This window comes from Oncorhynchus mykiss, chromosome 16, assembly GCF_057628025.1.
Source record: "Oncorhynchus mykiss isolate SJ-2025 chromosome 16, ASM5762802v1, whole genome shotgun sequence".
Taxonomy (NCBI): domain Eukaryota; kingdom Metazoa; phylum Chordata; class Actinopteri; order Salmoniformes; family Salmonidae; genus Oncorhynchus; species Oncorhynchus mykiss.
Genome location: NC_143037.1, coordinates 57,690,917 through 57,704,579, shown reverse-complemented (window position 1 = coordinate 57,704,579; position 13,663 = coordinate 57,690,917). Strand labels below are relative to the sequence as shown.

Genomic DNA, 13,663 nt, shown 5'->3' with positions numbered 1-13,663 from the left:
GTTGCTTACTATACCTCCTCTTCCTCTGTTGGATAATTGAATGATCCTGTGGCCCAGTAGCAGCTATTAATAGCACCCTCGTCCCAGCTTCTATTTTAGGGTAGGGGCTGTTGGGGTAGGGGCAAGCAGCAGGGAGCAAGGCAGGGATTGGGGGCACAGAGACACAGACACAGAACACTGGGTCTGGACTCACTTCCGTGCGATAAGGCAGTTATTCACCCTGGACTATATTCAGAAGGTTAATTAATACAGTTGTGGATGTATATTTTGTTTGATCCTATGACACTGGACAACCTTTTTCATCACTTGTTGTTGACACGTATTGGGAACGTATTGACAGCAGCTTTCCTTTCTTGAGGAGACGCACACGGAGACGTACTGTACGTGAATTCTCCTCAGATACACATACTATACGTGTATCTTTCAGAAGGTAAGAGCAGAGAGAGGGGAGAATTCAAGGTGGCTGATTTGGTGGAATGGCACTATCTGGACACTTGATTGATTGTGAGGAGAAAATTCATGGGTATTGTGTCCCTAAAGTTTTTGGGTGAAGCCCGGATACCTGAATAGAAAATGGGGTGGGAGTGTCTGGTTTGATGAATCATGCGTCTGTTTTTGTGTGTTAGAGAGTAGGACTATATCATGTCTCCCTTCTATCATTGAAATAATTGTGCTTGCCTGTCAATGCCACCATACCAATATGCCAATATACAACTTAGTGTGCTTAAAGCATTCTTGTACATTATATTAACTAGGCTGCATGACTGAAATGGCTTGTCATTTTGGCTAGACTTGTGGAAACATTCCCAGTCAGACAAAGGGCCTGTTCTCAATCACCTCTCCCCTGGCCCTGGCCCTGAGTCCAAATTCCAACTTCCTGATAACAGTTTTATTTTGATTATCAGTAATAATATTTAGAAACCTGGTGTCCTCTTCTCTCTCCCTCCTTCCCTCCAGGGATTATGGCGAAACAACCTCCATCCCCTACCACTCCAGTATTTTTTACCCGGATCAGTGATCGGGATCTGACTGAGATCGAGCTACATTCCGTGGAGTCCATCAACGACCTGCACCGCACCCACCCAGAGCACAACCACAAAGGTACCAGATGTTTCCAGGCTGTATTGTGTATAGTGATTGCATCCAAATCCACCATTGAAATGTGACTCTCATTACTCTCCCGTCACTAGAATCTCCACTGTCTCTATGGTCTCTATAGGCAGCAGACGACCTCCCCTTCCTCCTGCTCCCTCCACCAATGGAAACCTCCATCTCCGGGACAGACCAGTTGTCTATCAGACAGGGCATCCAATGAGAAGCCGATGGCAGAGCACGCTCCGAGACCTGTTGATGCCCACCTCGTTTCGATACACCATGGGGTGTGCAGTGACATCACTGACGCTGTTGACGCTACTTCTTATCTTCTATTTCTTAGGTAACGATATTCACTTACTCTTTCTGAATCTTGATCTGAAATCCAACCAGGCCTCAACATTTTGCCCATCCCTTTCTGTGACTGCGTTCCCCCTCCAGTGCAGCAGGGCAGCACTCTCCGGTCCCTAACGGAAGCAGTGAGGGAGAGACAGGCTGTGGCCCTAGAGGTCTCCCAGCTCATCCAGGAGCTGCAGGCGCTGCGCCACAACCTCACAGCCATCACGGGAGGATCCTGAGGAGCAGAGGTCACGGAGAGGAACACCCTTCACCCCTGGACCCTGAAATCCCCGTCCTAGTGGCCCCTGGACACTAATGTAACACCAACTGTTAACTACCTGCCCCAACATCTCCACTCAAGTCAAATCCCTGCCCTGCACATGGTATTGGAACTTGGGCCCATCCAGAAACAACCCCTACTGCCATATGCACAACATAGCCCGGGAGTTGGAACCCATAGAGAATGTTTCCATATACTGTACTGTATATTTATGAGTTGTTTGATTTGCAAGACAAATAGGGGAAAGAAAGACACTCATTCAGTAAGATTGCAGGGTATTGAACACTTTATAGCATCTTTAGTGACATCACAGCTTAAAAGACCACACTCTTCAACTGACAATTCATGTATTCATGTATTTGAACAACTGCATGAAGACAGAAATGATTCAGGTTCGAGACGTCCATGTGATCTGTGACTTAAACATACTGTACATACAAGCTACGCTGTAACTTTTAGAAGCGGTCCTCTTTTACATGTATGCATGAGACAGGCGATGTATGATGAAATGTCACAACCATTTAGTTACTGACAAAACACAGTGCAAATTTGTTCTGACTATCACAACTTAAACATGTCACAAGTGGAACTGAATTGTATAGAATGAATACGCTGAGAAAGTGCCTTAGCATGGCAACTGCCACAGTTTTCACTTTGATACACTTGGTGGAATTGCAATGATGCTACTGTATGCTGCGCATCAACCAAATAAACAAAAGAGGTGATATTATATATTGGTGATAGAGACTATATATTTTCCTGACACTAAGTGTTAGTGATTGAAGCTATCCTTTCCTGACACTTCTCACCCGCCCAGCCCTGATAGCACTGGCACAGGAAGTTAGTGCGGAGGTGGCTGAGGTCATGAGTGGGGTCAGGGAGGAAGTTGGAGAAGGAGTCAGAGAGTGGGATCATGTGGTCAGAGTAGGGGTCCCTTCTGGCACAGCGACCGTTGCCATGGCATCGCTCCTCGCTGCAACGCTGCACCCCTCTCTTCAGGGTGCTGATGTACACTCCCAGTTCAGAATTAATGTAGTCCCTCAGTATCTCACACTGATGCTGCCGAGAGAGGAAGGGAAAGAGATATTCATATACAAATACAGAACAAAAACAAACACAGAACAAAAACAAACAATCTAACAGAAACTGAACTGCATACACACTGAAGGTTGTAGAGGTACGGTGCATTCGGAAAGTATTCAGGCCCCTTGACTTTTTCCACCTTTTGTTACATTACAGCCTTATTCTAGAATGGATTAAATAAATATCCTCAGCAATCTACACACAATACCCCATAATGACAAGTGAAAACAGGTTTTAGACATTTTTGAAAATGTATAAAAAATGAAAAACAGAAATACCTTCTTCACATAAGTATTCAGACCCTTTGCAATGAGACTCGAAATTTATCTCAGGTGCATCCTGTTTCCATTGATCATCCTTGAGATGTTTCTACAACTTGAATGGAGTCCACCTGTGGTAAATTCAATTGATTGAACATGATTTGGAAAGGCACATACCTGACCTGTCTATATAAGGTCCCACAGTTGCCAGTGCAGTTCAACCTTATAAGCCATGAGGTCGAAGGAATTGTCCGTAGAGCCCTGAGACAGGATCGTGTCGAGGCACAGATCTAGGGAAGGGTGCCAAAAAATGTCTGCAACATTGAAGGTCCCCAAGAACACATCATCACAAGGCCTTCATCATTCTTAAATGGAAGAAGTTTGGAACCACCAAGACTCTTCCTAGAGCTGGCCGCCCGGCCAAACTGAGCAACCAGGGCAGAAGGGCTTGGTCAGGGAAGTGACCAAGAACCTGATGGTCAATCTGACAGAGCTCTCCCAGAGTTCACCCATCTGTGGAGATGGAAGAACCTTCCAGAAGGACAACCATCACTGCAGCACTCCACCAATCAGGCCTTTGTGGTAGAGTGGCCAGACGGAAGCCACTCCTCAGTAAAAGGCACATGACAAAAGGTACCTTTGACAAAAGGCACCTAAATGACTCTTAGACCATGAGAAACAAGATTGTTTGGAATGATGAAATCAAGACTGAACTCTCTGGCCTCTCTGGCCTGAATGCCAAGCGTCACGAGTAAAACTGGCACTATCCCTACAGTGAAGCATGGTGGTGGCAGCATCATGCCGTGGGGATGTTTTTCAGCGGCAGGGTCTGGGAGACTAGTCAGGATCTAGGCAAAGATAAATGGAGCAAAGTACAGACAGATCCTTGATGAAAACCTGCTCCAGAGCACTCAGGACCTCAGACTGGGGAGAAGGTTCCTCTTCCAACAGGACAACGACCCCTATGCCCACAGACAAGACAACGCATGAGTGGCTTCGGGACAAGTCTCTAAATGTCCTTGAGTGGCCCAGCCAGAGCCCGGACTTGTACCCGATCGAACATCTCTGGAGAGACTTGAAAATAGCTGTGCAGCAACGCTCCCCATCCAACCTGACAGAGCTTTAGAGGATCTGCAGAGAAGAATGTCAAAAACTCCCCAAATACAGGTGTACCAAGGTAGTAGCGTCATACCCAAGAAGACTCAATGCTGTAATTGCTGCCGGAGGTGCTTCAACAAAGTACTGAGCAAGGGTCTGAATACTTATGTAAATGTGATTTTTCAGTAATGTTTTCTTAATAATTAGCAAAAATGTCTAAAAACCAATTTTTGCTTTGTCATTATGGGGTATTTTGTGTAGATTGATGAGGGGGGGGGGGAACACTTTAATCAATTTTAGAATAAGGCTTTAACATAACAAAATGTGGAGAAAGTCAAGTGGTTTGAATAATTTCCGAAGGCACTGTATGTATATTATAGTGGATGTATATGCACAAACTGTGAGGTCTCCAGGATCTGACCTTTGACTTAGCGAACGCCTGCTCCCCCCACAGCACCACTCCTGCCATCCCCAGCGCTGCACTCTCTCCCAGTGTGTGCTCCAGATCCGTCTGAAAACACACACAAAAAGACATACACTTGAGGTGAGATGATTGAGTCTAATGGTTAAAGACCTGGAGAATAAACCCTGCTCCTCACAGCTGCCCATGTCCCTCAATGTTGATGATGTGGTTGTTACTGACAAGGAGCACATGGCTGAGCTCTTTAATCACCTCTTCATTAATTCAGGATTCCTATTTGACTCAGCCATGCCGCCTTGCCCATCCAATTCCTGCTCTCCCACCCCTTCTAATGTGACTATCCCCGATGCTCCTCCCTATTTTTCCCCTGCCCCGCTACAAAGTTTCTCCCCGCAGGCGGTCACTGAGTCCGAGCTGCTGAAGGAGCTCCTTAAACTTGACCCCAACAAATACATCTGGTTCAGATGGTTTAGACCCTTTCTTCTTTAAGGTTGCTGACCCTTTTATCGCCAAGCCTATCTCTGACCTTTTTAAATCTCCTCTCTGGGGAGGTTCCCATGGCTTAGAAGGCAGCCATGGTGCGTCCTTAATTTAAAGGGGAGATCAAGCTGATGCTCTGTTATAGGCCAATTTCTATTTTCCCCTGTTTATCAAAAGTGTTGGAAAATCTTGTCAATAATCAACTGACTGACTTTCTTGATGTCTATAATATTCTCTCTGTATGCAATCTGGTTTCCACTCAGGTTATGGATGTGTCACTGCGACCTTAAAGGTCCTAAATGATGTCACCATTGCCCTTGATTCTAAGCAATATTGTGCTGCTGTTTTTATTGACTTGGCCAAAGCTTTTGATACGGTAGACCTTTCCATTCTTGTGGCCAGGCTAAGGAGTATTGGTGTCTCTGAAGGGTATTTGGCCTGATTTGCTAACTACCTCTCTCAAAAAGTGCAGTGTATGAAGTCAGAACATCTGCTATCTCAGCAACTGCCTGTCACCAAGGGAGTACAGCAAGGCCTGATCCTAGGCCCCACGCTCTTCCAATTTATATCAACATCATAGCTCAGGCAGTTGGAAGATCTCTCACCCATTTATATGCAGATGATACAGTCTTATATTCAGCTGGTCCCTAACCGGACTTTGTGTTAAATGCTCTACAACAAAGCTTTCTTAGTGTCCAACAAGCTTTCTCTGCCCTTAACCTTGACTGGAACAAGCTGCAACAAACACTGAAACTGGACAGTTTTATCTCAATCTCTTCATTCAAAGACTCAATCATGGACACTCTTACTGACAGTTGTGGCTGCTTTGTGTAATGTATTGTTGTCTCTACCTCCTTGCCCTTGGTGCTGTTTTGTGCTGTTGTTTGTGCCCAATAATGTTAGTACCATGTTTTGTGCTGCTACCATGTTGTGTTGCTACCATGTTGTTGTCATGTTGTGTTGCTACATGTTGTGTTTTCATGTGTTGTTTCCATGCTATGTTGTCGTCTTAGGTCTCTTCATGTGGTGTTGTGGTGTCTCTCTTGTCGTGATGTGTGTTTTGTCCTATATTTTTATTTTATTATTTATTTTAATCCCAGACCCCGTCCCCGCAGCTCTTTTGCCTTCTGGTAGGCCGTCATTGTAAATAAGAATTTGTTCTTAACTGACTCCAGTTAAATAAAGGTAAAATAAATAAATACAAATAATGCAGGAATAGAATATCTTTCCATTGCTTGCTAGCATCAACTGCCAGGTGTGCTCATATGTCACTGTCTGCATGGCAAGGTCAATGGGAGACTAGTTTGATTACTTGTATGCCACAAAGTGATATCAGCACAAATAATAGTAAATTCTGCCAAATATCATATCAAAGAGTTTATAATATTCATAACATAAGTGCATCACTGTTAGTGTATGTTTTGAAGGACTGATTATAACTCTGTAATAACACAGTCATGGGATAGGAAACATTTTCCAACTTTACTGTTATACTTTACCTTGTTGAGGAAGTGGAGGGTGTGAGCGAATGCCACTCTGGCATAGGGCAGTACAGGAGTTGCATGGGTGCTAGTGGGGTACTGATTCGCCACCCTCAGGGCCTCCAGAAGCCTATGTCTGACCAGGAGGGTGGCATCAGAGGACCCTGCCAGACGTTTGGGTAGGTAGATACTAGGGTAGAGGGCAGTGGACTGGCGCCACAGCCAGGCTAGCTGGTCATTCTTTTGCCTGGTCTTGGAGTGGCAGTGACCCGTGTAGCTGTGGCCTTTCTGCTTCCTGTGGTAGTTGAAGCATTCAGGGAAGCTGTAGAAGCCCCAGAGTCCCCTCGGTCGCAGACACACTCCTAACTGCAGCGTCTCAGACATGAAGTCCCTGGCACCCCTCTCAAACTCCTTACGGGCCAGGGAGTTCACTTCCTGTTTGGTTAGCTCTGGATGCTCCCCTCTCACTAGTTTTTTAGACAGCCGGCGGTACTCCAGCTTAATGCCGAAGTCTCTCACCCACAAGGGGCGCCACTCCTCCCAGTCGATGACGGCCAGGCCCCTGAACCCTATCCTGAGCAGGGCTGAGATCTGGGTCTGGGCCAGGGCCAGGTGGGCCTCCAGGTCTCCCCTCTGGGGAACCCCTCCATTAACCTGCAGACCCTCCTGGGTGATGTAAGGGTAGAGCCCTAGCTGATTGTGGTAGAAGATGCTCATGTTCTGGCCCTGGAAGCGCTGGTGGTGGTTCTCCACGATGTCGAAGGCCCCCAGGTCCAGGTGGATGCCATAGTGTTCCTGGCAGCTCGCTGTGGGCATGTTCCAGACCATGGTGAAGGGCCTGCCCTGGACCACTGGCCCTGCAGCAGCCACAGACCTTCCAGACTCATCACCCACTGCCCCCCACTGGGGAGTGACAGGGATGGTGGAGAGAAGGAGGATGGTGAGAGGGAAGCTATGTAGCAGCATGGCTGTTCACTGGTTAATGTGTTGTCGTGCCTAAAGAGAACACACAGACAAATTCATTTTGGCTGATGTTAATATTTCAAGAGGATCTTAAGGACTTACAAATTCTTAACATATTGTACAAATTGGAATATTTTTCTGCAGGATGTAGCATATCACAGGAAATGGATGACATGTACTCAACTGTGCACAATTTTCAGGGAACCCTTTTAGCTCGCGAGCACTACTTTCCAAACTACTGGCTGAAATTATACACAACCTCGGTTGCATCCCTTTCAAGACAAGACCATTGGAGATTGTCTGCACAGATGCTTGGATGAAAGGGTATTTAAACATGTGCAATCTTAAACGGTGACCCATAGAAAACACATAACAACACACTTTAGTACGCTGTCTTTTATTTCAACATCGAAATGATTGAAACATTAGGTCCAAAATATAGACCCAGTGATAAATATTTAGTTTGATCAGGTAAAATTAACCATTCATTAAATAAATGTTTTATTTTAGGACAAGAAAAAACAACTTACTTAAGGCACATGAGATCAAACATTTGGTATTCTTTGTTCAAGTGTTATCTCAGTCTACAGCACTAAGTATCTCTGTCAAGAACTCAAGGAGAGCCAGCCAGACCCCAAAAATATCCTTCCTTCTCAGTCTGTCAACCTCTTGTCAAAACCCTACAGGCTGTGGTACTAAATAGGCCAAAGGCAGCGTCCTTTTCCTCAATGTCCTGAGCATGTGTGTGTGTGTGAGGCTGAGTGACATGGGTGACATGGTCTGTGGTCAGCCAGGCCCTCAGACTCAGATGTCCTTGTGCATCCAGAAGATAGGAACTCCTTTAGCATCTCTGTAGGGCGTCTCCTCAAGAGTCTGAAACACTAGTCGGGCCGGACACTGATGAGGAGGAGGAGGAGGAGGAGGAGGAATAGAGGGAGGAGGTGGAAGACCAGAGGGAGGAAAGGGAGGTGGACGACAAGATAGAGCAGAGGGAGGGAGGAGAAGAGGTGGAGGAGTAGGAAGACTAGAAGGATGAGTGGGTGGTGGAGGAGGAGGCAGAGGTGATGGAGCAGGCCCTATAAAGGAAGGAGGGATCTGGGGTGGTGATGGTGGTGGTGGGCCTCCCTGTACCTCACCCTGGGTGGCGTCTGTCCCTGGGAGCTTGGAGAACCTCTCCAGCACCTCCATGGGCATGAAGGAGGCCATGACACCAGCATTCTGTACCGGCATGGACAGAACATAGCCCAGGTGGGCATAGAAGTGCTGCTTGTCGTGGGTAGTCAGACACAGCCTCCGGAACCCTCGGGCCTTAGCGTAGCACTCCGTCTCCTGCATCAGTGTACGACCGTAGCCCTTCCCTCTCTGGGCCTTGGACACCACCACCGACTCCACAAACAGGCTCCCAGGGCGGGACACCACGCGGGACAGCCGGACATGCCCCAGGAGGGTCTCCCCATCCCCACCGTCCCTGTTCCCAGAGCCCTGCAGCAGCACCAGGGCTACGGGGAACTCCTGGCAGGATTTCTGGAGGGCGTGGACCCGGGCACCATGGCTCCGCTGCCACTCACTGTTCACCAAGTCGGCGCACGGCTCCAGCAGGTCCGGACGCTGATGCAGGGGGATTGCCCACACCCCCCCACTGTCATACCTGTGACCCCCCCAGACAACACGGGACAGCCAGGGTCAGAACACACAGAGGGAGGGGATTCCATCTTCATGCACATGCCCCTGGTCACATCATCAGACAACTGCACTGGGAACTACTAAATTCCCCAGTGTGTCACAAAGTATAGTTATGACACAGCAGTTATTAGATAGGCACCAAATTTGACAACAAACAGTAGATAGGCATCATAGACAAATATTATAGAAGCAACCTCAGTGTAATTCAGGCAGTCTTGCAATGATCTTGGTTTTTACTGACAATCCATGGGCTCATTGGTGGTTGAAATAAGACCCACACCAGCCAGGATAACAGTAGAGACTTTTAGTCTCGCTCTCTTCCTCCCCTCCCTCCCCTGTGACCTTCTCTGCTGGCCCCTTGTCCGGGACACCGAGGGTGAAATGATACCTTGTTTCACTGCACCTACTGTACAGCTAAAGTAGGATGCATGCCCAAGTGCATTGATGAGACTCAGTTAACATGCAGCCCCTGGACAGGAGAGAAGCTGTTAACATTTCAACCGTACATTTTTCAAAAGGTACTACAGTACATCAAGCATCATCATTTCCATTTCTCCGATGCTATACAAAGCAGGCCTCCAGTTTAGTACAGTGTTCCAGATAGGCCTAGTCTGTGTCACAGAGTGTGGCCAGAGCTGACAGGCTTAAGATGATCAAGAGATGTGCTGAGTGTCTATAACACCAGTTTCCACACTATCTCTCTCAGACATAAATGGGGAAGTTATTACTCCACAGCGTTTCTTGATAATATCAGCTTCAAGGAAGAGACACACTGAACCCACTCATTCTTGCGATACATGTAATGTACATCCATGTTCTCCACAGAAAATGTACCGTTTAAAAAACAAGGTTGTGCACCATTACTACGGTATTCTTATTTACCACTGAGGAAAACATGTTTCTTCTCCTCCCCCTGGTGATTGGAAGAAATAAGCTGACTGGACTAGTTGAGAATATCTGACACAACAAGACCTGAGGTTGCCAGCTTGTCAACTTTGGACAAAAAACGTGTGTCGTGTTGTATGGCCAAAACCAATGCAGATACACAAATAAAAGTCCGAAAAATTGGTTTCATTGTTATATATTCCTTCAGTTTGTAATACTTATCTTGGAGCAATACATCAACTTAAATAGATACAATATTTGTCATTATAGAAAGCTCATAATGTAGCCTACTTATGAGTCTATGTATTTATGATTTTCCCACAAATATTTGTCTTAATATTAACAACATTTGAAATGTATACTTTCACAGACCAAAGTATCAGCTATCATCACACCATGTAAAGGAACAACCTCCTAATTCTTCAATTTCTTCATCAAATGCAACTAACTGGATGTATGTCAGACACCTTAAAATAAACATATTTGAACCAAAATGTATATCCTATCGTAATCTATCAGGGAGATGGAGTTGACAGTTTATGGTTGAGACCATGGTTATTTCAATATTGTTTGTTTAAATCTATCAAAAGTAGAGAACTTCCCAGACCATGAGCATTCTTGCTGCACCATAATGAAGACAAGAAGAAGGGATCCCTATGGAGTAGTTATCCCTGCTCATTCCTCATTCATTTAGGATTTCACACACGTTTGACGGAGTTGACCAAATCTCTGGACACATTTTTTTAGCAACTACAGTTTTGAGAGAAATATTCAAAGAGGGCTATTGCAAGACACTGCATAATGACATTTTTCAGTTGATATTAATCATTGCCTGTTTTTGTAACATTTTCAACTTTCTTTGGTGGCATTTCCGAGCATAGTGCCGACATGGAAATGTTGCATTATTATTTTATTTTTTTACTATAAAATAAAGTTTCCCTGCTGGACAAGGTTTGTCCCGACTTTCAAGAATCCCCGATCTACATCTTAATATCATTGTCAGAATTGTCAACAAGAGTTGTATCATTTATGAGAGCAGCATCCTTTACAACTTTGCAAATGACTCTCAGACAAACTCATGAATTGATCTAAATCTATGACCTGGTATGTAATCAAAATCTGGGGCTCCTCGCACAACACTGGGTAGCAGTGAACAAGAGCCACCATTCCTTAAATGCAGAAAATATTTGCAGAGCATTATTTTGTATAATAAAGACCACAGAGAAAACGCATGCTGCTGCACTGTAAAATGTTCTATTTGCTTACACATAGAAAAGCCTCCTAAAAGCAGTAGAGAAACACATATGATAAGAGTACAATACGAGGCCTATACCAAGCAAAATACAAAAGAAACAAATTGCCCTTGCAATTGCAGGCATCTTACCTGGTTCTACTGCAGAGTGGACTAGTGACTGGCAGGCAGAGAGGAGAGAGAATGCCAATAGTCTAATGACATCACACTGAACATGCTAATAGACGTCAAAAACCAGGAAATAACCTACATGACAGTTGTGACAGCAGCTCAACCACAAACTCTTTATCTAATTTAGTGTTAAATAACACACTTCCGATGTGACAAACATGGCAAGGGCTGTTTATTCCAGTAAATTAAATTGTAAGTGTGTTCATGTTAGCTGATACATACATCATTTAGTTACAAATTAGATGTACTGCATATGCAAGCATTGGTCGTAGGCCTAGCATTTTCCAAATAACATGTGGAATTTAGTGGGGAGATGTAATTATGATTTGTAGACTATATGGTATTTTACAATATAGCCAGTGCTGCAGCTATCTAAAACGTACAGTATGTGGATACAAATTGATTAAGTATAGAACCCCTAGATTACTGAATAACAGCATTATGAAGGGAGCTTGTCATTGATCTTCTGTATGACACATGAGTTGTAAAATAGTATTTTCTTAGGAACACTGTTCTTATCTCAAGATATCACTCACTGGTTCCTCTTGTGTAAAGGATCGCATCACCACCAGAGCCTTATAAGACACCCGGGCTCCCGAGTGGCACAGCGGTCTAAAGGCACTGCATCTCAGTGTAAGAGGCGTCACTACAGTCCCTGGTTCAAATGAAGGCTGTATCACATCTGGCCGTGCACAATTGGCCCAGCATCGCCCGGGTTTGGCCAGGGTAGGCCGACATTGTAAACAAGAATTTGTTCTTAACTGACTTGCCTAGTAAAATAAAGGTTCAAATACATAATAATCATTTCAAAAACATTTGTTTATATAACCACCAGGTCAAGTGATTTTAAAGCCCATCTTTCTCAATTGGTTCAAATATTTTGTGTTTTTTAAACAGGCAATCTGCAATTGCTACATCCATTTTTGGACTTTAAATTAATGATATAAACCCATTGATTCCTGAAGAATATAACTAATGAATGCCTCATGAGCTTAGTTTAACTTTCAAACCCAAATATAAGCTTGTTTTTCTCCATTGTTTGTAAACAATGTATTTGTAAACAAACACTGTATAGCCTCAAAACATGGTTAAAACCACTTTTAATAAAATGGATGGTCAGTCCTTGCATCCATAGCTCTGTCTATTCATTTGAAAGTCTTGACATTGCTCCACCCCCCATACCTTTACCAAAATAGTGGCGGGGTCACGACTTTGTTAATGTTTGAACTGCAAATTTCCCCTTTAAGCTGCAGGTATGGAATTATTGTCTTTAAAACTAGGTGTTGGTTAAATAAAAAATACAACATAATACTGAGTGAAATAATAAGAAACACTGTCAAACATCTCAGCTACTGAAAAATGACGGGATAGGCTTTTCACTTCCACTGCCAAATAAGGGCAGGTCCAAAAATAAGTGACACCACATCAGAATGCGCCCTAACCATTTTGTCGTAAATGCATTGCGTTCACAGTACAGAATGCAACAAATAATCTCTGTGAACGACATCATAGGCAACATAAATCGTGCTGGCTCGGGAAGTGCATTGAGTAATTCAAATGACGCCTCGACTTCGAGTACTTCCAGAAACCATTATTTAAATATCATATTCCAAATATCCAAGACCTAATAGCCTAAATTTGTATTTGGTTAAAGTGGAAAGCAATTGTGACAAATGTATGCTGTTAAAGCCTAAACCACAGCTAATACCTACATGTTCACGGTTTCACGCTTCTTCCACCGAAAGTTGGCTCGAATCTGAAACACGCGCTGTTCCTGGATCGGTTTTGGTTTCCTTAACCAAACTAATCAGGGTAATGGTTCAGTAGCCTTCACTGGTCTGCGATCGGGATTTACCGCACTTGGTCAGGAAATATACTTTAATCTTTGGCTGTGATCACTGGATCCACGTGGACAAGAAACGTAATGCGTCCACCCAGCGTATGGGAGGTATCATAGCATCTTTTAGAAAACGATGGGGATAGATCAATGTTCAACTTAATGGATATGTCAGTGGTATTGAAGACCAACTCGTGTCTCAATTTTTTTAACACGATTTACTTAAAAGGCACATCTCAATAGGTGGTCCAGGTATGTAACGAGTCCCAAATTGGGGAAAGGGGGGGGGCATAGCAGCAGAAAGTAGAGATACTGAGGTGCTGCAGCGCACCCTGAAA

The 13,663-nt window shown here is 44.6% G+C and overlaps 3 protein-coding genes across 5 annotated transcripts; 1 reads left to right on the top strand and 2 right to left on the bottom strand.

Moving 5' to 3' along the window:
* The first annotated feature begins 91 nt into the window (after positions 1 to 91).
* Positions 92 to 2,441, top strand: LOC118939556 (uncharacterized). 2 transcript variants are annotated; one of them, XM_036947321.2, is made up of 4 exons: positions 92 to 430; positions 958 to 1,101; positions 1,220 to 1,435; positions 1,534 to 2,441. In XM_036947321.2, exons 2-4 carry the CDS (start codon positions 963 to 965, stop codon positions 1,668 to 1,670), a joined length of 492 nt encoding a protein of 163 aa, XP_036803216.1. In that variant the 5' UTR covers positions 92 to 430; positions 958 to 962; the 3' UTR covers positions 1,671 to 2,441. The 2 variants fall into 2 exon arrangements, with proteins under 2 accessions (XP_036803216.1, XP_036803215.1); XM_036947320.2 differs by having other exon boundaries at positions 94 to 430; positions 1,539 to 2,441.
* hyal3 (hyaluronidase 3) lies at positions 1,980 to 13,327 on the bottom strand. Of its 2 annotated transcripts, none has more exons than XM_036947318.2 (4): positions 13,201 to 13,327; positions 6,553 to 7,530; positions 4,574 to 4,663; positions 1,980 to 2,770 (listed from the first exon to the last, which is right to left on the bottom strand). In XM_036947318.2, the coding sequence occupies exons 2-4, from the start codon at positions 7,498 to 7,500 to the stop codon at positions 2,477 to 2,479; spliced, it is 1,332 nt and encodes a 443-aa protein (XP_036803213.2). In that variant the 5' UTR covers positions 7,501 to 7,530; positions 13,201 to 13,327; the 3' UTR covers positions 1,980 to 2,476. The 2 variants fall into 2 exon arrangements, with proteins under 2 accessions (XP_036803213.2, XP_021422216.2); XM_021566541.3 differs by lacking the exon at positions 13,201 to 13,327 and adding an exon at positions 11,450 to 11,535.
* On the bottom strand, positions 7,879 to 13,388 carry naa80 (N-alpha-acetyltransferase 80, NatH catalytic subunit). The gene is made up of 2 exons (XM_090203488.1): positions 13,201 to 13,388; positions 7,879 to 9,145 (listed from the first exon to the last, which is right to left on the bottom strand). Coding segments are annotated over exons 1-2 (846 nt in total). The 5' UTR covers positions 13,203 to 13,388; the 3' UTR covers positions 7,879 to 8,301.
* Between the last annotated feature and the right edge of the window lie 275 nt (positions 13,389 to 13,663).